The 25,261-nt window shown below is 38.9% G+C and overlaps 1 protein-coding gene and 2 non-coding genes across 4 annotated transcripts; all 3 read left to right on the forward strand.

The window, feature by feature from the left end:
• The first annotated feature begins 1,595 nt into the window (after window positions 1-1,595).
• On the forward strand, window positions 1,596-24,694 carry CCNB1IP1 (cyclin B1 interacting protein 1). 2 transcript variants are annotated; one of them, XM_063644731.1, is made up of 7 exons: window positions 1,596-1,685; window positions 5,911-7,664; window positions 8,815-8,892; window positions 9,957-10,071; window positions 18,108-18,441; window positions 20,830-21,163; window positions 23,194-24,694. In XM_063644731.1, the coding sequence occupies exons 5-7, from the start codon at window positions 18,145-18,147 to the stop codon at window positions 23,394-23,396; spliced, it is 834 nt and encodes a 277-aa protein (XP_063500801.1). In that variant the 5' UTR covers window positions 1,596-1,685; window positions 5,911-7,664; window positions 8,815-8,892; window positions 9,957-10,071; window positions 18,108-18,144; the 3' UTR covers window positions 23,397-24,694. The 2 variants fall into 2 exon arrangements, with proteins under 2 accessions (XP_063500801.1, XP_055145509.1); XM_055289534.2 differs by lacking the exons at window positions 1,596-1,685; window positions 5,911-7,664; window positions 8,815-8,892; window positions 9,957-10,071 and adding an exon at window positions 15,795-16,096.
• On the forward strand, window positions 9,082-9,158 carry LOC129489061 (small nucleolar RNA SNORD126). Its single transcript, XR_008659877.1, has one exon. It is a non-coding gene; the product is annotated as a small nucleolar RNA SNORD126 (small nucleolar RNA).
• LOC129489049 (small nucleolar RNA SNORA79) lies at window positions 11,968-12,115 on the forward strand. The gene has a single exon (XR_008659870.1). It is a non-coding gene; the product is annotated as a small nucleolar RNA SNORA79 (small nucleolar RNA).
• Window positions 24,695-25,261: the final 567 nt, after the last annotated feature.

The following is a 25,261-nucleotide window of genomic DNA, read 5'->3' on the forward strand; positions in this document are numbered from 1 at the left end:
CTGAATCCTGACTTTACCACTTGCTAAATAGACAAATTCCTTAATCTCTATAACTCTGTTTCCTTTTTTTTTGGTGAAATAGTTATAATGAAAGTGCTTACATTCTTGGGTTAATGTGAAGATTAAACAAGGTAATGAATATTACATTTCTTGGATGTTTATAGTAAACATCCAAGAAATGTTTTGACTCTAGAAGTTACAATAAATCAATTATGAAACAACAAATGAGGACTTGATGCTAACTAAATGTTGGGAAATTTGGGGCAGGTAAACTCTAAAGTGGATTGGAATAGGTAATTTCTGGTAAGATGGAAGCAGGGTGGATAGGATGAAATGATTAAAAAATGAGAACTACTATGAGTTAGAGTTGTATCATTTCTTTGTATACCTTGAATCTTTATACTTCAAATATTTGCACATGTATATTTGTACATATAACACATATTTGTATATGCATTCCCTATTATTATAATAGTATTTATTAAGAATAATGATGAATATTGTGCCAGGGAGTCCTCTAATTATGGCTTAAAAAGAAATCTTTCAGCTTGGGCAACATGGCAAAACCCCGTCTCTACAAAAAATACAAAAATTAGCTGGGTGTGGTGGTGCACGCCTGTAGTCCCAGCTACTTAGTGGGGTGCTGAGGCAGGAGGATCGCTTGAACCCAGGAGGTCAAGGCTGCAGTGAGTCGAGATTTCACCACTGCACTCCAGCCTGAGACACAAAGTGAGACCCTGTTTCAAAAAAAAAAAAAAAAATTTAACAGAGTAAGAACCTATACTTTAACTGGAGGGTGATGTGAGGAGTCAAAATAATTGATTCATCAATTATGTCCTCAGCAATGAAAGTCATTGTTTTTGTCTGGAGATGTGTAAAACGTACACTTTGCTCTCTAGTTGTTTATAGTCTACTTGGGAAGATAAATCTAACAAGAAATATGTAATAACAATAATAACAGCTAACATTGTTGAGTACTGTGTACCAGGTATTGTACTGAGTACATTATATAAATTATTTTACTTAATCCTCACAACCATCAGAGTAGGAAGATTTCATCTTTTTTCCCTCTTTTTATGGTTGAGGGAACTGAGGCTTAGATGTGTGCAAATAAGTGGCAAGGTTCAGATTCAAAATCAGCTAAATTTTATTTGAAGCCTAAAACAGTTAATCCACCTACCTTTTATCTGCTAAGCCTGTTAGTTCAAAGATTACCTGAAGGTAAATTTTATCAGGCCAGCTTTGGATCTGGGGGGAAAAAATGAAGGTAAATTTTAACTTGAATCGATCTAGACTGTTTATAATGGAATCTGTTGCCTAGCATAAGTTAACCATGTTGAGGTCACAAAGATAATAAATTACCCTTAAGGGATGAAAATTCTTTGGAATAGAATGCAGTAGGCCCACGCAAACAACAACGTGTATAAATAGCTTAAATTAGCCTGTTTTTGCCTAAGTACATTAACTCAAAAGGAAACTTGGTTTAAGAAGTTCACTCTAAAAATAGTGCAAGAAGCATCACCGGTCCATAAAGAGAGAGGGGTGGAGTGGGTTACGTCATTTCAGCACCTTTTAAGGTAAAGGAGGAGGGAATCCTCTTGAACTCATTAGCCAATCAGGTTCTGAAGACACTTCCCAAGGCGACTTCCTGTCTCTCCACTTTCCCTCTCCGTTTTGGTGGGCTGGTGAGTGTGCGCTTAATTTTGCTGTCTAATTGTTTTGAATTTCTCTTCCATTTGAGTTATATACCCAAGTGGCAGGCCTTTATTTCAAGTCAGCATTGGAGTGTGTGTGAGTCGCAAGGAGATTAATTTCGGCTGTGTAGAGGTTGGGAGAAGGCAGTGAAATGCTCTGCCTGGCTTGTTTCCACGTGGGCCTCTGCAGTACTGGGTTTACCTTCCATCTCCGAGTCCTAGTGACCCAGGAACAATAGACTGTGCTTCATGTGCACGGTGCGTGTGTTCTTGGAAAACGCCGGCTTCATTTTGCTTGGCGGGAAAGATATTATCATCCCAATGCTGTTTTGATTTATATCTCCCTGGGTGAGGTCAGATTTCGGGAGAAGGCGTTCAGCTTAGTAGAGTTTACTCCGGTGAGCGTCTAGAGGGCCCAGGTCCTTACTGGGTTTGTGGAAGCTGCAGCGGTCCTTGTCTTTCCCCTGGCCTTTGCTCAGATCATTTCGGCTTTCTTGGTGAACCTGGGCAGCAAACTCTGAAGACAGATAAGCCTTAAAAGGAGCTCCTAATTTTTAATGTTGCCACTGTGGTGATTGTGTCCTTAAAAGCTATGGAAAAAGATCAGGGACCTTAGTTCAGGGCAAGCCTCTAGATTTAAATTCCAGCGCCACAGTTTACAGCTCTGGTGACCTTGGGAGAAGCAGTGAGCCATTCCGAGACTTAGCTTTCCAAGATCAGATAAAATATATAAAAACTAGGCTCTAGTTGGTGTGTAATAAATGTTAGGTACCTTTAGAAGTAAGCAGTACTTATTTATTTACAGTAAGTATTTTGGATATCTGTTTTCTCATAAAAAGCTTTGCTTAGTGACCTTCAATGTAATTTCACTACATTCCCTTCTTTCTTTTGATACATGTTAATTTTTTTTTTTTTTTTTTTTGAGACGGAGTCTCGCTCTGTCCCCCAGGCTGGAGTGCAGTGGCGCGATCTCGGCTCACTGCAAGCTCCGCCTCCCGGGTTCACGCCATTCTCCTGCCTCAGCCTCCCGAGTAGCTGGGACTACGGGCGCCCGCCACCACGCCCAGCTAATTTTTTTGTATTTTTAGTAGAGACGGGGTTTCACCGTGGTCTCGATCTCCTGACCTCGTGATCCACCCGCCTCGGCCTCCCAAAGTGCTGGGATTACAGGCGTGAGCCATTGCGCCCGGCCCGATACATGTTAATTTTTATATGATGTTTGTGTTGGATATTCTTACAGGCAGAAAGTGTGAGAAAGACAAATAATAAACCAGTTAATTGAATGTAGTAATAGGTATTTGTAGGCCTCCCATAATTTTTATAATTCTCAAGCATTGTTAAAATTTATTTTTTGGGGCAAGGCGGCGCATGCCTGTAATCCCAGCTACTCAGGAGGCTGAGGCAGGAGAATCGCTTGAACCCGGGAGGTGGAGGTTGCGGTGAGCCGAGATCGCGCCATTGCACTCCAGCCTGGGCAACAAGAGCGAAACTCTGTCTCAAAAAAAAAAAAAAATATATATATATATATATACACACACACAAACATACATATATATATTTGTGAATAGGTAATACATTCACATGGTTCAAAATTCAAAAGATATCAAAGTTTCTTATCCCCTTCCCTAAGCCATCCAATTCTTCTCCCTCATAACAGTGTTACTAAGATATTTTATGCATATAAGCAAATATGTGTAGGTATCCTTCCCTTTTACTATACCTACTCTACTATGTGTCTTACTTTTTCCACTTAAGTTCCATGAGTAGAGTGTTCACATTCTTTATAATGGTAACATAGTATTCTTTAAAAATTATTTTTTTAAAAAATATATTTTTTGTTTCAGTAGGTTTTCGGGGTATAATGGTAACTTAGTATTCTAATTTATGTACCTACTGTAATTTATTTAGCGTTTATCAGTAGATATTCAGATAGTTTATGATCTTGATATTTCCCCCTCAAATGAATAACCTTGTAAATAAGTCAGTTGGCACAAAGGCATTTCGATTGGGTTTTGGTATATTCTTGTTTAAAAGGACTCTAGATATTTTGCAGTGCTTCCTATTTCTATTTATGTTGTACACATAGTGGTGATTAGAAACCAATCAATACTCTAAACTTGATTGAGAAATAAAGCATTTTCTACCGAAAGGAAAATCATCTTGATGGCTTTTATGTGAATATATCTTTGCCCACTTTGGTTTGAGTAGGGGATGGTTTATCTTGTTATGAGCATGTGTTTAATGTTGGGAAGGAGTGACAGCAGTGACCCAGAACAACCAAGTCATCTTTGTATTCACAGGGGCAGAAAGGGCATGCTTTCAGTGTTTACTTAGAAAATGTGTGCTGGATATGCCCCTGAACTCATGGTCTTGAGGGAGTATTTTAGTATTAAGTTGAGTATTAAGTTACAGTGTTGAGGGAGTATTTTAGTATTAAGTTAGGAAAAGCTGAAATGTATTTTAGGATGTAAACATGCAAAATAAAAAAGGAAGCCTTTGGGAATTTCTCCAAAGCTGTTTTAGTCTTAAGAGGCTTAGTTCTGGTTTTTTAGGTGGAAGTTTTGTGAGTTGGGAAAAAATTACGTTCTTTCCAACGGAAGCATGCTTTTGTTAATAAGTAACTTCATAATACATTGGAGTCTTCATTGTTAAGTAGGAAATGAGGGGAAGGAGGAAGCAAACCTGTGTCTTTTTTTGCTTGAAAGACAATATGGCCGGGCGCGGTGGCTCATGCCTGTAACCCCAACACTTTGGGAGGCCGAGGAGGGTGGATTACCTGAGGTTGGGAGTTCGAGACCAACCTTATCAACATGGAGAAACCCCGTCTCTACCAAAAATACAAAATTAGCCGGGCGTGTTGGCACATGCCTGTAATCCCAGCTACTCGGGAGGCTGAGGCAGGAGAATCGCTTGAATCCGGGAGGTGGAGGTTGTGGTGAGCTGAGATCACGCCATTGCACTCTAGTCTGGGCAACAAGAGCAAAACTCCATCTCAAAAAAAAAAAAAAAAAAAAGATGCAATATCTTGGAGTTGGAAGGGCCCTTATGAGTACTGTATGAGTGACCTTTCTGGCTTCTGGGTTATTGTGAGAAGTGTGACTTTTTGTTGTTAAATTTGTTTTTATTGTAGATTCATGGGGTACATGTGCAGGTTTGTTTCAGGGTATATTGCATGATGCTGAGGTTTGGGCTTCTATTGATCCTGCCATCTAGGTAGTAAACATTGTACCCAATAGGAAGTTTTTCAGCTCTTGCCCCTCTCCTTTCTTCCTTTTGGAGTACCTAGTGTCTCTTGTACCCAACTTTATGTCCCTGTGAACCCAGTATTTAGCTCCTTACGCAAGGCTCAGCTCACACTTATAAGTGAGAACATTCAATACTTGGTTTTCTGTTTTTGTGTAAATTCGTTTAGGATAATGGCCTCCAGCAGCATCCAGCAGCTCCAGTTGCTGCAAAGAACATGGTTTTTTTTTTTTTTTTTTTATGGCTGTGGAAAAGTGTGAAATTTTTAGGCAGAATATTTGCCTTTCTACTCACTAGCTGGTTGACCTTGGGCAAGACATAGAAATAACATATTAAACATTTAACTCCATGCCAGCTACAGTGCAAAGTGTATTTATTACCTCAGTCTTCACGGAAGTTTTAAGAGGTATGTGGTATTTGTCCTCATTTTACAGAGGGGACAGCTGAGGTTTAGAGAAGTTGCATAACTTACCCATGGGCACAGCAAATACATGAGAGAGCCAGGATTAAAATCTAGTTTCGTATGATTTCAAAATCTATTATTTTAGGGAATATTAATTAGTGCAGCTATTATGGAAAACAGTATGGAAATTTCTCAAAAAATTAAAAATAGAACTACCATATAATCCAGAAATCTCATTTCTGGGTATATTCAAAGGAAATACAATTAGTATGTCAGAGATATCTATACTCCCATGTTCATTGTATCATTATTCACAAAAGCCAAGATATGGAATTGACCTAAGGGTCCATCAACAGATGAATGGATAAAGCAAATATGATACATATGTACAGTGGAATACTATTCTGCCTTAAAAAGGAAGGAAACTCTGATAGTGAGTGGGAAATAAAACTTGGAGTCTGTTCTGATAGCAGTAACTTATATAACTATCTCTAAAGGAAAACTATGCCAAGCTATTAGTTTAGTATTTACTTCCTATAAACAAAATTTTGTGTTTTCATTTTGTTTCAGGTTGAAGATGAAATCCACTGAGGCGGGAAGTCCAGCACCGTGTGTGCCAGTCCAGAACTGGCCCATCTGTAGACCCCCTGAAAGTCATATGGGCCTGCCGGGCGCGGTGGCTCACGCCTGTAATCCCAGCACTTTGGGAGGCTGAGGCGGGCGGATCACGAGGTCAGGAGATCGAGACCATGGTGAAACCCCGTCTCTACTAAAAATACAAAAAAATTAGCCGGGCGTGGTGGCGGGCGCCTGTAGTCCCAGCTACTCGGAGAGGCTGAGGCAGGAGAATGGTGTGAACCCGGGAGGCGGAGCTTGCATTGAGCCGACATTGCGCCACTGCACTCCAGCCTGGGCGACAGAGCGAGATTCCGTCTCAAAAAAAAAAAAAAAAAAAAAGAAAATCATATGGGCTTGGATTTGGATATTCTCAACAGAAAGGGTTAAAGGCTGATGGTACCTAAAGCCTGGTGCTTGAATTTTGATCAAGATAAGCTGCCTTAAGTTCTCTTAATTACACATATGTGTGTCTTTTCTATCTAAAAAGCCTAGCTTAGAGATTCTTTGAGTTACCATTGTATCCTATAATGCTAGGTGGCACCGAGTAAATTGGAATAGAGTCAAAAGGAATGGTAATGAAATCTTAACACAAGTATCTGCTGATTTAGTATCAATTTGTAGTTTGTATTAGGCCTTCATGAAGCATCTGTTCACACCTATAAAATGCACCTTTTGGCTATGAACACTAGTACTTTGAAGTGATTATTGCCCACAGTCAACAAAATGCTGGGATCATTGATTGTTTATGGAGCATTTGCAAAATACTTAGTAAATATGAAATGTCCTTTGTATGGTGGAATGACACTTGTTGAAGCATGCATGACTTAGAATCCTGCAGGGAGCATCACACATTGGGAAAGGTATCACATATTTCACATATTTAACATCAGGATTTATGTGCCAGGCTTTGTGCTATGTGTCAAAACAAAAAGACCAGGCCTCTTGCAATCTGAGTTTTGTTTGTGAGTTGAGATTAATAGAGAAGTTGTTCCTTTCAACCTATAATTATTATCCTGTAAGAATACTTAGATCAAGTAGTTTTTAATTTCCTTTTTAAAAAAATTTATTTTAGGTTTGGAGAGATCAAGGAGTTTTAAGGTAGACATTGTTAAAACTGGAGAAACCTTTCACACCATGTCTTGCTTCTTGTCTACATTCTCTTAGTTAACCTTGCATCCTGCTGATCTGAAAACATTTTACATAGTTAAAGCATTGTAGAAATATAGGGCAAGGAAGAAGTAAAATAACATTTTGATCATATCTGTCTGAGATATTTAAAATGCTTCAGTTTCTTTCCAACCTACTGAGCTAGCATGTCACTGCATTACATTTTAAAGCAAACCATCTTCTTTAGCTCTGCTTATTTCCTGTACGAAGTACCATGGTGGATTGAAGAGTATGGAGTTTTGATGGAATTGAATTTAAATCCTAGCTCTTACTAGTTAGGTGACCTTAAGAAATTTATGTAATTTTTCTGAGCCTCAATTTTCCTGTAAATAGGGGGTTGTAAAATGTAAATGATACAAATTCTATACTGCTTGACAGATAGGATTTCTAAAGAATGATAACCACTGCTTTCTTATCTGTCAGCTTATTTTAGACTCATTCTTAAAGGCACTGATGTCCAATGGAGGCTTCTGTTATGATGGAAATGCTCTATGTTTGTACTGCCAATATAGCTATTGAGTAATGAAAATGTGACTAAGGTAATGGAGAAATTTACTTTTTAACTCTAATTAAGTGGTTACTTATTGGACATGCAACTTTAGGGTCCACTTATGACCCACTCTTTTTGCTTCATGAAGCCTTCCTTGACCAGTTCTACTTCTTTTCTTAACCTTACTTGCTTTCTACTACTTATTTGGTGGTATGTTAATTTCTATGAGTCTTGTCTTTCTGGCTAGATTGTATCTGAGGTTATGGATTTTTAAATCTCCACATTGCTGCATGAAAAAGAACACAATGATGAAAGCATAACTGCAGTATTTTTAGCTAACAAGTTTTAGATGATCATAACAAGTAAATACTAAAAATTTTCTAGCTAGTAATTAGGTAAAGAGTAGGGAATAGTGTGAAGGTTGCCTGCAAAGATGAACTGCGTATCTAGTATGTATGTGACCTGAAAGTTCAAATTACATGCAAATGCTGGAAGAGGAAATTAAAGCAAGCCTCTTTCTTACATTGCCATCTTGTGGCAGACTTGGGTTACAAATGTTACTAATTCAATTTTCCTATATAAAGGGAAGATTTTCTTCAGATTATTTTGACAAAAGATTACGAAGAGTAAAGGTTAAATACCATCTGGCATTGGCTCAAATGAAATTGAAACATGCTTTGAAAAAACTATTTTGGATTATTTTCTCAGTTATCTGAATCTTACAAGTTCTTGACTCCTTCCTCTTGCATAACTGTTTTCTTACTGTGAAGCTGTTAACCTTTATAGCCTTTCAGAAGTTGGTTAGACTATTGTGCAGTTTTATCCAAGCTTGTAAATTTATACAAAATTAAGCTTGTGTAGGGGTCCTGCTCAGTTTTTGTTGTTGTTGTTGTTGTTAAATTTTTTCGTTTTGTTTTGTTTGAGACAGAGTCTTACTCTGTTGCCTAGGCTGGAGTACAGTGGCACGATCACAGCTCACTGTAACCTTGAACTCCTGATCCTGCCCTATTTGATATTGAGCTTGGGCATTTGGTGACATTTTCCAAATAGATGAGTCAATAATTTATATTAATGAATGGAGAGTTAAATAAAGGATGAATGGTTACTCTAAATTTTCTTGTGACTTGGTGTAGAACATGCTGGTGTGAGTTGTCATGTAATCATAACCTTTGTGAATTTATTTTTTTTTAATTTTCCAGAAATGATCCTAGGTAATTGATAGATCCTGTGGTTCAACTGGATTTCTAGATAGAAGCTGGATTCATGTGATGCCAGAGGTAAGAGTAAGAGCAAAATCTTCATTTTGACCTCATTTGGATTTCTAATCACTTAGCAAGACTTGGGACTCAGTGTTATTAGTGGATGGAATTTGGTAATTCAAAAAAATCCCCAGTTCTAACCTTAGGAGAATTTTCCTGTTTAGGGATGAGGAGCCAGTGCTGGTTTGCCCTTCCCCAGTCATTTACAGTTTGCCATGATGAAATGCATGTTAAGTCCGTGTTTCAGCTGATCAGCCTGATTAAACACATGCTCTGAGCAGACTAAAGCTAGGGGCAAACACCTGCAATTGAATTCTGCTTGTTGGAATTCATACTGGGATTTAGTCTGTAATCCCAGGTAATTCTTAAATCTTAATAAATTATGAATTTGAGACTAATGTTTTGTTGTGCTTTGATCTTTTGTGATATCTCTATATCCCCAAAAAATCACTTTTGTGAGTTAGAACTAGGGTCAGGAATCATTAATCTAAAAGTTAAAACACTACAGAAAAAGCACTGGCAATGGTATAATTCTATAGGCAATTTAGCCTGGCAGTTTTAACCTAAACTAATCATTATTTTATCAATCTATACATATAGATTAAAGGAAACACAGAGTTGGTTAAATCAATTTTGTGAAGACTATACGGTACAACACTATAGAGTCACCTAAAAGTTATGATACAGGTTTATGTTTATTGAAATAGAATGGTATTCATGACACATGAAAAACAGATTATATAGAGCAATATGTTTCTGCTTAAATATTTTTATATGCATATGTTTGCTTAAGAAAACTGAAAGGATATATATACTAAAATACTAGGGGTTATTTTCTCTAGAATTGGGTTCTACAAGCAATCTTTTATTATTATAAACCTATTTTCTAATTTTATTGTATTCATATATTATAATATTTTAAAAGTTATTTTAGGTAACTTAGGACAAGCTTATATTCTTTACCCGTGCCTGCATTTTCAGCAGAGAATTAGGTAGAAAGAAGGGTGAATACAGGAAATACAAACAACTCAAAGTAGTATCAGGACTTGAAATAATTTTTTAGCTTTTGTTGTCTTTTGCAGGAGTAAAATTTCAAGAGACTGAAACCAGATCTGAGTTTTGCTGTTCCAGCCTGGATCTCTTTGGTGCTGTAAATCCTGGATATACAGTAGATGAGTACTGCGTTTTTCTTTTATGGTAAGGCTTATGTTGAGATTGAGAAGCTTTGACATATATATGAGTCTTTGAAAATTCAGGTTTGTGACTTCATGGCCAGCTGCTATGGTGCTATAAATTTCACTTTTTAAAAGTCAGTTGAGGCCAGGAGTGGTGGCTCACACCTGTAATCCTAGCACTTTGGGAGGCCGAGGTGGGTGGATTGTCTGAGCTCAGGAGTTTGAGACCAGACTGGCCAACATGGCAAAACCCCATCTCTACTAAAAAAATACAAAAAATTATCTGGGCCTGGTGGTGTGTGCCTGTAGTCCCAGCTACTCAGGAGGCTGAGGCAGGAGGCTGAGGCTTGAACCCAGGAGGTGGAAGTTGCAGTGAGCAGAGATAGCGCAACTGTACTCCAGCCTGAGTGACAGCGAGATTCCATCTCCAAAAAAAAAAAAAGTCAATTAAGATGTTGAGAAGTAGCATTGTATAGTATATATATGGGTTCTGGAGACTGAGTTCAAACCCATGCTCTATCACTTCACCAGTTATACAGCATTGGCAAGTTTCCTAATATCTGTGTCTTAGTTTTATATTTTAGAGGATGGCAACAGTATTTGACTCAGGGTGGTTATTTTGAAGATTAAATTAGTAAGGGTGTGGGTAAAGCATACGGTAAATGCTCAGTTTGATGTTAACTATTTTGTCATCAGAATCCATGTGTATATTTCTCTTAGATTCTGTACTATCTGGCAATTTTTGACATCTGCATAATAGATTGACGCAAATTCTTTGTTTTGGCCTGATGTGATGGCTCACGCCTGTAAACCCAGCACTTTGGGAGGCGAAGTGGGCAGATCACCTAAGGTCAGAAGTTCACGACCAGCCTGGCTAATATGGTGAAACCTCGTTTCTACCAAAAATACAAAAATTAGCTGGGTGTGGTGGCATGCACCTGTAATCCCAGCTACTTGGGAGGCTGAGGCAGGAGAATCTCTTGAACTTGGGAGGCAGAGGTTGTGGTGAGCTGAGATCGCACCACTGCACTCCAGCTTGGGTGACAGAGCTAGACTTCGTCTCAAAAAAAAAAAAGAGGAAATTCTTTTTATTGCTTATATATCTTTCTGTTAATTAGACTACCCCTCATTACCTTCACCCCGCCCCTCAAAACTTAATTTCTAGAATTAGTCATAGGCACTATAATGTGTATCTTTATATAATTGTTGGAATAACATTTTCTTTAGTTGATTAATCTTGATTTTGGTACTAACTTGTTATCTAGTTCCTCATTTTCCCTTGCTGGATCAGTTGATCCTTAATGATCTCTTCTAGTTCTTACTTTTTTTTTTTTGGGACGGAGTCTTGCTCTGTCACCCAGGCTGGAGTGCAGTCTCGGCTCACTGCAAGCTCCGCCTCCCGGGTTCACGCCATTCTCCTGCCTCAGCCTCCTGAGTAGCTGGGAATACAGGCGCCTGCCACCGCACCCGGCTAATTTTTTTTTGTATTTTTAGTAGAGACGGGGTTTCACCGTAGTCTCGACCTCCTGACCTCATGATCCACCTGCCTCGGCCTCCCAAAGTGCTGGGATTACAGGCGTGAGCCACCGTGCTCGGCCTCTAGTTCTTATTTAGATGTAATGATTCCTATCTTATAACAGTCTCTTGATGTCTTCATTTTTTTTTTTTTTGAGACAGGGACTCACTCCATTGCCCAGGCCGGAGTGCAGTGGCATAATCAGGGCTCACTGCAGCCCTGGCTTCCCAACCTCAGGTGATTCTCTCACCTCAGGCTCCCAAGTAGCTGGGACCACAGGCCACCATGCCTGGCTAATTTTTTGTATTTTTTGTAGAGATGGGGTTTTGCCATGTTGCCCAGGTTGGGATGTCTTTATTTTTTATAAACGTTTCTTAAATTAATGTGGTTGGAGTTAAACTTTGATGGCTGTTCCTCTCACTGCTTGAAGCCTTAGGCAGTGGGATTTTGATCCATCATATATAAAAAATGGCTTATCTTCACTCAGGGCACCATGAGGATGGGCTGGCTGTCCGTTAGTGCCTTCTGATTTTTGCGGAGTCAAACAATTACTAAACAGGTGGTGATTCCAGATTAAGAAAATGTACCTGTGATTAAAAAAATAAAAGAAGCAGCCTAGTTTCAAAACACGAGCATATAGTAATTAGATAGCTGTCATCTGGCACTATGAAATAAAACCAGTTGATTCTGAGAGTTACTGAAACATACTCTGAAGTCATTCATGTTCAAATTTTAAATGGTTTACTCAGTTTTTTAGAGTGGTTGCTCACACACGTCAGGGCAGTTTTAAAAATACACTTTTTGGCTGGGTGCGGTGGCTCACATCTATAATCCCAGCACTTTAGGAGGCTGAGGTGGGCGGATCACCTGAGGTCAGGAGTTCAAGACCAGCCTGGCCAACATGGTGAAACCCTGTCTCTACTAAAAATATAAAAATTAGTCGGGCATGGTGGTGCACACCTGTAGTCCCAGCTACTTGGGAAGCTGAGGCAAGAGAATCGCTTGAATCTGGGAGGTGGAGATTGCAGTAAGCCGAGATTGTGCCACTGCACTCCAGCCTGGGTGACACAGTGAGATACTCTGTCTCAAAAAAAAAAAAATTTATATATCTAAAATTTTTCTTTGCAGTATGAAGGTAGATAATTCTTCAAGTTAAAGATGGACTTTTTTTCACCAGAAATGGCTTTATGGAATCAATTTGCAAAAATGTAAGAGGTGGCAAAGGAAAGAATAAAATAATATTTTCATTTTCTTATGTTATTCTCAGATCCTTTGGTAGGTTGTAAACTCCATGAAAGCAAGATACCTTCTTTTGGCCGGGCGTGGTGGCTCAAGCTTGTAATCCCAGCACTTTGGGAGGCCGAGGCGGGCGGATCACGAGGTCAGGAGATCGAGACCATCTTGGCTAACACGGTGAAACCCCGTCTCTACTAAAAATACAAAAAATTTGCCGGGCGTGTTGGCGGGCTCATGTAGTCCCAGCTACTGGGGAGGCTGAGGCAGGAGAATGGCGTGAACCCGGGAGGCGGAGCTTGCAGTGAGCCGAGAGCGCGCCACTGCACTCCAGCCTGGGTGACAGAGCGAGACTCCGTCTCAAAAAAAAAAAAAGATTCTTGAAATTGCTTCATCAATAACATACATTTCATGAATATTCAGTAGTTTGTCTAAAAACAGTTAACAACTGAGTTAAACCATTTTACAAATTACAAGAAATATGTTAGGTCTTCAGGCAGTCAGACTTTTCTGTTGCAAATCTCAACTTTTGGCTATAAAAACAAGGTATCAAAATAAACAGGAAGTTACTTCTATGTGTTCAAATATAGCAAACTAGTACTTGAAACTCAAAGCCTTTTCTCCTTCATTATAATATCTTCAGACTGCTTTTCTCTATATAGATTCTTATGGAAAGTATTTCTTTTCTTTTTTTTTTTTGAGACGGAGTTTTGTTCTTGTTGCCCAGGCTGGAGTGCAATGGCGTGATCTCGGCTCACCGCAAATCCACCTTCCAGGTTCAAGCTATTCTCCTGCCTCAGCCTCCTGAGTAGCTGGGATTACAGGCATGCACCACCATATCCAGCTAATTTTTGTATTTTTAGTAGAGATGGAGTTTCTCCATGTTGGTCAGGCTGGTCTCGAACTCCCGACCTCAGGTGATCCGCCCACCTTGGCCCCCCAAAGTGCTGGGATTATAGGCGTGAGCCATTTCGCCTGGCCTGATTCTTATGGAAAGTATTTCATGTCTATAATTTTTTTTTTTTTTTTTTTTTTGAGACAGAGTCTGGCTTTGTCGTCCAGGCTGGAGTGCAGTGGCATGATCTTGGCTCACTGCAACCTCCGCCTCCCGGGTTCAGGCTATTCTCCTGCCTCAGCCTCCTGAGTAGCTGGAATTACAGGTGCCTGTCACCATACCCAGCTAATTTTTGTGTTTTCTTGTAGAGATGGGGTTTGATCATGTTGGCCAGGCTGGACTCAAACTCTTGACCTCAGGTGATCCACCTGCCTTGGCCTTCCAAAGAGCTGGAATATAATTTTGTTCTTCTGAGTAGTTTTGTCTTTGTGGTTGGTTGCCTTGTTTTGTATAGTCAATAAATATGATGAAATATCATTCTAAAAGCAAATGAAATATAACATTTCTAATATTTTGATGCATATTGTATCCCTTGCATGGTAAATATAACTTAGAAATGTTATAGACTAGACTACCACTCCATCAAATAGTGAAGTTGTTGGAATGTTTGCTTTCTTGAATGTTGTGGTCACTCTGGCCTTCACAACTCTTATTGTAAGTTATTCAGACTCTTTATGTTGGGAAGAATGAATTAAAGTTGTATATATGAAAAGCAAAACTTTAGAATTATTGAAAAGCAAGAGTATGATATTGGAGTAGACATAAGTACAAAAACAAAAAGTTGATAAATTTGTGTACACTAAAATTCAAACTTATGTTTGCATGTCATATTACTGTTAAATGACTCCATATAAATCAAGAAAATCATCAAAGGACATGAACAGGCAAATCACAGATGAGGATCCCTGAGTAGTCATTCAAATGAAAAAATGCTCACTCTTACGAGTAATGAAAGAGTTGTACATTAAAACAACGCTGAGATACCATTTCACTGTCATAAGATAGACAACAAGGAAATAAAGTAAAACAACCTGACATGTCTGCATGTTGCTGAATTTATAGCATTGGGCTCTTCTCTACTTTGTTGGTGGCAGTGAAATTTATGCTTTTACATTGGAGAGTGGTTTGGCAACATTTAGTTGATTTGAAGTTGCTTATATACTAACCCAGGCTCTGGGTGTTATATTCTAGAGGAATTTTTGGCATGTGTACTCAAGGAGACACGTACAGAATGTTCATTGCAGTATTGTTTTTAATTGTAAAAACCCGCAATCAATGTCTATTAGAAGAATGGATAAATTGTAGCATATTTGCAGTACATGGTGTTAAAATGAATTAATGTTAAGTATTTATTAACTTAGATACATCTCTAGGAAGTGATCATATTGCAGTACAAAGGGAATTGGCTAGGATCACAAAGTTAGGTACTAGTCAAATTAGAATATTTTGCATTTTTCAACTTTAAATGAGTTGTACTTTTTTTTGTATTAATATTTCTACATTTGGCATAGTTAAAACCAGAATTCACACAGAAGGCTCGAACAGCCAAAAACAGATGTTAGGGAGTATATGGTTCACACGTGAAGATCTCATTTTTTTGAAACTGGTTTATACCAGAATTAAGTTACCACTTTAAAGTTATCAGAAGATATTTTAGGAAATGTACAAAGGCCTAATTACTCTGAAACAGTTGACAAACCTTGTAGGAAGTTGCATAGTTTTTGACAGTTTTTTGTTTGAAGGAAAAAGATTTGATATTGTGGTTTGGCACTACTCAGGGGTTTGCAGGGTTTGATGTCCATTGCGTGGCTAATTGCATCTGTTACTAATTCATAATAGGTTCACAACATCTGGAAAGATGGCTACAAAAGACGGTATAAGGCTGGGCATGGTGGCACACGCCTGTAATCCCGGCACGTTGGGAGGCCGAGGTGGGTGGATCACTGGAGGTCAAGAGTTTGAAACCAGCTTGGCCAACATGGCGAGACCCTGTGTCTACTAAAAATACAAAAATTAGCGGGGTGTGGTGGCATGTGCCTGTAATCCCAGCTACTCCAGAGGCTGAGGCAAGAGAATCGCTTGAACCCGGAAGGCAGAGGTTGCAGTGAGCCGAGATCGCGTCACAGCACTCCAGTCTGGGCGACAGAGTGAGACCCTATCTGGAAAAGAAAAAAAAGCTTCATTAAGGTTTATATCCTGAGGACCCGTCTAGCTTTCCTCTTCAGGTTAATTTTTAATCTTAATTCCAACAGATCTATATAGATTAAGCAGAAAATAATTACCTAAAGCAGCTGCTATGGGTAAGCACAGAAGAGCAAAGAAAATGACAGGCAACAGCATTAGAGTAAAACTGGCACAGTGCAATCATTTAAACACTGCCAGCAGTTCCAGGAGAGCACGCAGGTAGGTCACCTCAAAGTTCTGACCCTCAATACTATCGCTTAATTAATTATTATTATTATTATTATTTTTTAAGACGGAGTGTCGCTCTTGTTGCCCTGGCTGGAGTGCAATGGTGCGATCTCGGCTCACTGCAACCTTTGCCTCCTGGGTTCAAGTGATTCTCCTGCCTCAGCCTCCCGAGTAGCTGGGATTACAGGCGTCCACCACCACGCCCAGCTGATTTTTGTATTTTAGTAGAGACGGGGTTTCACCGTGTTGGCCACGCTGGTCTGGAACTCCTGACCTCAGATGATTTGCCCGCCTCAGCCTCCCAACGTGTTGGGATTACAGACGTGAGCCACCGCGCCCGACCCACTATCGCTTAATTTAAAGAGCTGTAATGCATGTTCGTAATGCAGACTCAAGGAAAATTATAATTTCCTTAAATGTGTATAGAGGATGTGTGAGAGTGGAAAGATGTCTATTCCAAGGTGGATAAAAAATAAAATGGTGGACTACCTCAACATGGAGGTGCTAGCTGTCCAATTACAGCTGTCACAGTGTTTCTGGGAATTTCTCCTAATTCTTAGCCGGAGCTGTTGGCCGCAACTCCCTCAGCCTGGCAGGTCCCAGGATGCTTCGGGGCAACCCCACGCATGCGCGCTCTGGCGTAGTTTCCTGACGCACTCGCGCACAGAGAATCCTGGAATCTTCACTTGGGGAGCTGTGGAGGCGACGGAGTTTTTCCGCGCTTTTTCTTTCAGCCTCAGATTAAGTATCGTTTGTTATTATTATTGTTACTATTATTTTCTCTACTGAGCGCGGAAAGCTGGCTGAAAATTCCAGAGTGTAATTTCTGTGGGTCTGTTTCTCTAAAACTTGCCCCTCACGCAGCTCGTACAGACATTAGATTGGCGCTTACTCCCAGCTGGTGGAAGATTCGGAATTAGCTGCGCCTCTCCTGCGTGAGAGAGGACTCAGCTTTAAAGCTTCCCAGCTCCTCTGCTTTCCCGCTGCCCCCTACTCTGCCAGACGTAAAATAGGCCTCTTAATCTTAACTGTGGCTGCCAGGTGACATACCTGAGGAAACTCACTCAGCGGGGCTATTGGGATAAAGGTGTGCGAGTGTTCCTTTCTGTCGACCCGGAGGGCCAAGGCAACTTTTTTTTTTTTTTTTTTTTTTTTCCCGGGACGGAGTCTCTGTCGGCGGCTGGAGTGCAATGGCGCGATCTCAGCTCACTGCAAGCTCCGCCTCCGGAGTTCGAACGATTCTCCTGCCTCAGCCTCCTGAGTAGCTGGGACTACAGGCGCCCGCCACCATGCCTGGCTAATTTTTTGTATTTTTAGTAGAAACGGGGTTTCACCATGTTAGGCTGGTCTCGAACTCCTGACCTCGTGATCCGCCCGCGTCGGCCTCCCAAAGTGCTGAGATTATACAGGGGTGAGCCACCGCGCCCGGCCTATATATATATGTTTTGAGAGAGATTCTTGCTCTGTCGCCCAGGCTGGAGTGCAGTGGTGTGATCTCGCTTCACTGCAACCTCTGCCTCCCGGATTCAAGTGATTCTCCTGCCTCAGCCTCCCGAGTAGCTGGGATTAGAGGCTTGAATCACCACGCCTGGCTAATTTTTGTATTTTTAGTAGAGACTGGGTTTCACCATGTTGGCCAGGCTGGTCTCGAACCCCTGACCTGAAGGGACCCGCCTGCCTTGGCTTCCCAAAGTGCTGGGATTGTAAGCTTGAGCCACTGAGCCTGGCCCACGTATATATTATTTTTGACTTTAGCAAGCTTGTAACCACCTTTGTCTTTACCTTTTATCCTTAAAGTGTTTTTAGAAAACCGGACAAACAAGGAGCACAATTAATATTATTGAGTAACTGAAATCAATATATCAATTATAATAAATACAAGGAATATAATGTGCAGTATTTTATGATAAAAACGTGCATGTTATATTTATTTTTTACTTATTATTTATTTTATTTTCATTGCAATTTAACTTACTTGGCCTTTTTATTTACCCCTTCTTAGGACTCTCTTCAGCTTCTGGAGACCTCACTATCCTCTTATGTCTTTGTGTGAAGACATGCTGCTTTGTAATTATCGAAAGTGTCGCATCAAACTCTCTGGCTATGCATGGGTCACTGCCTGCTCTCACATCTTCTGTGATCAGCATGGCAGTGGTGAGTTTAGTCGCTCACCAGCTCTCTGTCCTGCCTGCAACAGTACCCTTTCTGGAAAGCTAGATATTGTCCGCACAGAACTCAGTCCATCAGAGGAATATAAAGCTATGGTATTGGCAGGACTGCGACCAGAGATCGTATTGGATATTAGCTCCCGAGCACTGGCCTTCTGGACATATCAGGTTAGTGCTTAGTCTAGTTTCTCTTGAGCATATGATTTATGGCATTTGTGGGAACTTCTAGTGTCTTTCCTTCTTTATATTATTATTAATTTTTTATGAGTATATGAGAAACTCTTTTTTTTAAATTATTTTCAAAAGCAATAATGTTTATTGAAAATCAAAAGGAAGAAAATTAAAGCACTCATAATTCCATCACTCAGAGATAACTATTGTTGATATTTTGGGTGTACACACTCTCTCTGTCTCTCTTCTGTATAAAAGTAAGATAATAACACACACACTGTTTTATTGTTAGAGTTGACAATATATCTGGTATGAATTTTTCTTCCTTTTGAGACAGGGTTTTCTTGTGTTGCCCAGGCTAGTCTCTAACTCCTGGGTTCAAGCCATTCTCCCGCCTCAGCCTCCTGAGTAGCCTATGCTTCACTTGGTATGAATATCTTGTTAAATATTTTTTAGTTAACTATTCTATAATCATATTTTAATGGTTATATTGTATCATAATTTATTTCCAAGTTATTAAAATGCTGTGATAAGCATTCTTATCAAATACACATCCTTAACTTTTTCCCTTATGATTTCTAGTTTTAATATTTCCTTTGAAAGACCTCCCTGTGGATGACTTTAAGCATGTCCTTGAATGTATTGTTACATCTTACATATACACTTAAGGATGTTTGTCATCTGTCAAGTAACTTTTTATTATATTTTTCTGGGTAAGTTGTTTCTCTTACATGCTCCTCTATTTTTCAGCTCCTTTGGTTAAATACCAAATAGTGTTTTTGCTGGCTTATGTGGTGAAAGTATGTTTATTTTTGTAAGCAACTGCCAAATTGTCTTCGAAAGTGGCTGTACCATTTTATATTGCCAGCAGCAATGAGTGAGAATTCCTGTTGCTCCACATCTTTGCCAGAAGTTGGTATTGTCCATGTTCTGGGTCTTGGCCATTTTAATATGTGTATAGTGGTATCTCATTTTGCATGTCTCTGATGACATATGATGTGGAGCATCTTTTCATATGCTTTTTTACCTTTTTTTTTTTTTTTGGTGAGGTGTATATGAAGTTCTTGGTCTATTTTTAGATTGTTTTCTTGTTGTTGAGTTTTAAGTGTTGTTTTTTTTTTGTTTTTTTTTTTGAGACGGAGTCTCGCTCTGTCGCCCAGTCTGGAGTGCAGTGGCGCAATCTCGGCTCACTGCAAGCTCTGCCTCCCAGGTTCACGCCATTCTCCTGCCTCAGCCTCCCTAGTAGCTGGGACTACAGGTGCCCACCACCACCCCCGGCTAATTTTTTTTTTGTATTTTTAGTAGAGACGGGGTTTCACTGTGTTAGTCAGGATGGTCTCGATCTCCTGACCTCGTGATCCACCTGCCTCGGCCTCCCAAAGTGCTGGGATTACAGGCGTGAGCCACCGCGCCCGGCCTTAAGTGTTCTTTTTATCCTTACTGTTGAGTTTGAAGTATTCTTTGATCCTTTATCAGAGCTATCTTTTGCAAATACACTCTCCTGATCTGTGGCTTGTCTTTTCATTCTCTTACAGGGTCTTTCACAGAGCAGAGATTTTTAAGTTTAATGAAGTCCTGCTTATCAATTTTCTCTTTCATGGATTATACCTTTGGTGTATTTTAAAAGTCACTGCCAAATCCAAGATCACCTAGATTTTACCCTATGTTATCTTCTGGGAGTTTCATAGTTTTGCATTTTATGTTTAAGTCTGTGAACCATCTTGAGTTTATTTTTGTGAAAAGTGTAAGATCTGTCTAGATTCATTGGGTCCTCAATTTTTTGCTGGCTATTGGCCACAGGCTGTTCTTAGTTACTTGCCTCTTGGGCCTTCCTGACATGGCTGCTTGCTTCCTCAAAGCCAGCAAGGGAGTGTGTCTCCTAGTAAGACAGACCTTATAGTCTTAGGTAATATACTTATGAAGTGACAACCTGTCACATTTTCTGTAGTATTCTAGTCATAGGTCCTGCCCACGTGCAAGGGGATAGGGAGTTATACAAGGGTGTATGTACCAGGAGACAATGATAATTTGGGGTTGTCTTAGAGTCTGTTCTTCATGCTCTGGATTACTTGAAAAATGGGATTATATTTCTTAAAAACCTTTGGAAAACATGTCACTTGTTAAAGTAAGACAAATACTCAGTTCTATTGGTGGTATAAAGTTAGTGGTTTGAGAGTATTCTTCCAGAATTTTTTTCTATGCATTTAGTAACATATTGTTTTCTGTGCCTCATTGTGTATCCTGATTGCTTCTTAAACTGGGTTCTAAATGTTAAAATAACCTCCCTGTATAAGCATCTTTCTTTTCCTTTTGTGTTTGTATAACATTTTACAATATATAACTTTGTACCCAATACCTTAAAAATCTTTTTTCTTTTGGAACCAGGTACATCAGGAACGTCTCTATCAAGAATACAATTTCAGCAAGGCTGAGGGCCATCTGAAACAGATGGAGAAGATATATACTCAGCAAATACAAAGCAAGGATGTAGAATTGACCTCTATGAAAGGAGAGATCACCTCCATGAAGAAAGTACTAGAAGAATACAAGAAAAAGTTCAGTGACATCTCTGAGAAACTTATGGAGCGCAATCGTCAGTATCAAAAGCTCCAAGGCCTCTATGATAGCCTTAGGCTACGAAACATCACTATTGCTAACCATGAAGGCACCCTTGAACCGTCCATGATTGCACAGTCTGGTGTTCTTGGCTTCCCATTAGGTAAGAAAGGACGTGTATCAAGTGTCTGTGCTTTAAATCAATGATTTTTTATACTGCTCTGCCCACTTCCAAGCATTCAGTGGAGACGATAAGACAAGCATTGAGTTGTGGTAGGCTATGAATTCTTCACCCATGTTTCAACCTGTACATCATTGCTTTTATCTATTGTATTTGCTTACATTTAAATTAAAGCTTTAATTTGAGCAGAGTTAATGTCTGCAAAATGAAAGTTTGCAAATTGCTACATTAAGTTAAAAGCTACATAGTTGTAGTAATAATAATATTTTTTTTTTTTTTTTTTTTTTTTTTTTGAGACAGAGTCTTGCTCTCTCCCCCAGGCTGGAGTGCAGTGGCACGATCTCGGCTCACTGCAAGCTCTGCCTGCCAGGTTCACGCCATTCTCCTGCCTCAGCCTCCCGAGTAGCTGGGACTACAGGCACCCGCCACTGCACCCGGCTAATTTTTTGTATTTTTTTTAGTAGAGACGGGGTTTCACCGTGTTAGCCAGGATGGTCTCGATCTCCTGACCTTGTGATCCACCCCCCTCGGCCTCCCAAAGTGCTGGGATTACAGGCTTGAGCCACCCCGCGCCCGGCCAGTAATAATAATATTAGCTGTCATTTATTGATTCCTAAGTACTAGGCACTGTTGTGTTTTATATAAATTCATATAATTTACAAAACTTTATGAAGTAAGTATTATTGTCCTTCTTTTATACAGATGAGAAAGCTGAGGCACAGAAAGTTATTTGGTCAATATCACTAAACTGTTTTCAGAGCCTATAGTCTTAACCATTTGCTATCCTCCAAGAAGGCTATGTTTCAATTTTTTTCACCTGCCAATACTGATTGTACAATTCTTAAGTTGTCAGTTTGGTTGTTTTGTTCTTTTGTCTAATCATTTTTCCATTTATCAAATATTTAGCAAATATGTTTTATGTACCAGGTTGTTAGGTATGATCCTAACTAATGAGGATATAAAGATTATCTAAATAGGATTCTTTCTTTAAATCACAATCTAGTATGATGCCATCTCTTTTCTGCTTGTTAGGTGCCTTGCAGATGGAATGAATCTCCTATCTTCCTGAGCTCTCTCCTTTATACTACTCTTTATGCAACAAAATCCAGTAGATTTTTGCTATGCTATTAATGGAAATTGTTTTTGGCATACAAAAAAGTGAAGCCTCTTGTGCTGGACTTTCCTAATACTCATTTTTGGATATTTACTATAGGCTGAGGAAAAAGATTTAATGAGGGAGGAGCTGATGTCTTAGAAAAGGTATGAGGTGGTCAGGTGCGGCCCAGCACTTTGGGAGATTGAGGTGGGAGAATCACTTGAGCCCAGGAGTTTGAGATCAGCCTGGGCAATATAGTGAGACCCTGTCTCTACAAAAAAAAGGGGGCAGGTATGAGGTGATGAGATGAGGAATATCAGATATAAGAATAAAAACCTAAATTTCTGCTTAACTTTCAGTTTTACTTATATAATGTAATTTAGTCAGTCAGTTACTGTAAATGGGCATTATAGATATACTTATTTTTTTGTCACTGTCCACATTTGTCTTATTTTTTTCATATTCACCAGTTCTTTCCCATTCCTTTTTTTGTACACAGTTAACCTTTTTATGTCCTGCTGCCACTGTTAGCTTGAAGGATATATAGTCAGCATTTTCCTGTAGTTATTTGGTCCTTTAAAACCTGTAATAGCCATGGAAGGGTTCAGTGGAAGTAGTTAAATGTTCATTTAATCAGATCTATTATCTGCTTTGTCTTAAGCCTATGCTAATTGATATTGGGTCATGGTATATGCCAATATTTCATAGCTATATTTTTTCTAGAATGTTTATTACAATGTTTTTAAAAAAAATTATTCTTAACCTGGTGCAAAAGATTTTATATGTCTGTTTTTTTCTAAGACAAATATTGGAGAAAAAATATATATTCATATATATATATTTGATGATTCCTCTGAAGTAGATTATATAGATAACAAATGAATAAAATTATGTTTTTCCCTTTTTTCTGCCCTAGGTAACAACTCCAAGTTTCCTTTGGATAATACACCTGTTCGAAATCGGGGCGATGGAGATGGAGATTTTCAGTTCAGACCATTTTTTGCGGGTTCTCCCACAGCACCTGAGCCCAGCAACAGCTTTTTTAGTTTTGTCTCTCCAAGTGGTGAATTAGAGCAGCAGCAAGTTTCTAGCAGGGCCTTCAAAGTAAAAAGAATTTGAGCCACGCATGGTGTCACACACCTGTGATCCCAGCTACTTAGGAGGTTGAGGCTGGGAGGATCACTTGAGCCCAGGAGTCTGAGGCTATAGTGATCTAAGATCATGCCACTGCACTCCAGCCTGGGCAACAGAGTGAGACCCTGTTTCTACAAAAAAAATAAAGATAATTTAGCTAACTTTACAGAATGTTTCTATGTTCATCTTTAGTGATTTCATTTAGCAAATCTTTTTTCTAGATAGGACTCCCCAGCTTCCCTATGCTTTTAAGTCTCTGAAGTTGTTTTCACATTATCAACATAACAAACACATTGGCAGTGGAGAGTGGTTTATAGTCTGGTTTCTTTGTTTCCATTATTTAAAGCATAAGCATTTTATTAATCTCAATTCCATTGTGAACTGCTGAATTTTCATCCCTAGTGTGAGAAGGTCACAATAGTATTTGTTTCAATAGATAACTGTTTCTCCCTGGGCTGTTTCTGACTGAGCTGTGTTGTTTATGCCTTAAGTACCTGTGTTATATGCTACATGTTGCTTTGAATTCTGGTATTTATGCATATCTGTATATGTAAGTATGTTAATGTACACTGAATTTTTTGCTGTATTTGCCAGTATGTTTATATGAAAATTTTGGTCTTGAAAAATGGTGGGTGATGTGTGGTTTGTTATTTGGGTATGTGTATTTATTTGTATATATTTATGTATTTACCTTCATATTAACTTGTTTGGAGGTGTGCTTATGTCAGTGAATGAGAGTACAATTTGATGCATGTATGTTCAGTCCCTATTTGTATTTAAAAGTAACTCACGTTGATGAAGTTATTTTTTAAAGTTAATTTTTTTGGCGTTTACAGTTGGCCCTCTGTATCCATAGGTTCTGCTTCTGCAGATTCAGCCAACCATATATCAAAAATATTTGAGAAAAAATAAAAATAATAACAATAAAAAATACAAATTAAAAACCAGTACTATATAACAACTATTTGGATAGCATTTACATTGTAGGTATTATAAATAATTTAGAGGTGATTTAAAGTATTTGGGAGAATCTGTAGGTTATATGCAACTACCATGCCATTTTTTAAAAGTGACCTGAGCATCCAAGGATTTTGGTATCCGTGAGGGTTCCTGGAACCAGTCCCCTAAAGATACCAAAGGAAGACTATATTTTAAAATAAAGCTACTTCTTTACCTTTTTGTCAACTGTTGCCTTGGGTTTACTTATTTAGGAATGCACTTCTGCAGAAAGTTTACCAATGTGTTATTGATCTCAAGAGACTACATTAAAATAATTTAAAAGATTTATTGTTTTCCTTTATTTAGTATTTCTATTATTATGGAAATTAAATTCTGTTTAATTATGCATCTATTTATTTAAAATGTAGAGCCATGATAGAAATTTGAAGGACATTCTCAGTAACTTTATGTCCTGTTAGAGGAAAGACTTGAAAGCATACTGGCTGGAGGGTCAGAAGATCTGGGTTCTGGTTTCTACTTTGAACTTTCTTGGACTTAGTCTCTGTATCTGTAAAATGAAGGATTGAATTAAATTATCCTTACAGCCTTTTCTAACTCTTAAATTTTAGGATTGATTCTTAATAGTTTAAGATGTGTTAACAATGGAATTACCCTAAATGCCAAATCCCATTGTTTTTTAGGTAATAAAAATTATACTGAAATCATTTGAAGATATTTTATATTTAGTCATTGTAGAAAGGCAATTAAATACCCCTGCTTTACATAATTGAAAAGCAAATAGTGTTTCCTTCACTGGGAATATAGAGTATAAAATCTCTTAAAAATTATTCTTAGTGTGCACCAAAATTATTTATTACTGTTTTTTTGAGATGGAGTCTTGCTGTGTCTCC

This window comes from Symphalangus syndactylus, chromosome 8, assembly GCF_028878055.3.
Source record: "Symphalangus syndactylus isolate Jambi chromosome 8, NHGRI_mSymSyn1-v2.1_pri, whole genome shotgun sequence".
NCBI lineage: Eukaryota > Metazoa > Chordata > Mammalia > Primates > Hylobatidae > Symphalangus > Symphalangus syndactylus.

Bases quoted from the DNA above. Each gene is read 5' to 3' on its own strand.
- CCNB1IP1 (XM_055289534.2), top strand. From the start codon at position 15,990: ATGGGTAAGCACAGAAGAGCAAAGAAAATGACAGGCAACAGCATTAGA. The intron at 18,442-20,829 runs GTTAGTGCTTAG...TTTTGGAACCAG, and splicing joins TGGCCTTCTGGACATATCAG to GTACATCAGGAACGTCTCTA. The intron at 21,164-23,193 runs GTAAGAAAGGAC...TTTCTGCCCTAG, and splicing joins TGTTCTTGGCTTCCCATTAG to GTAACAACTCCAAGTTTCCT.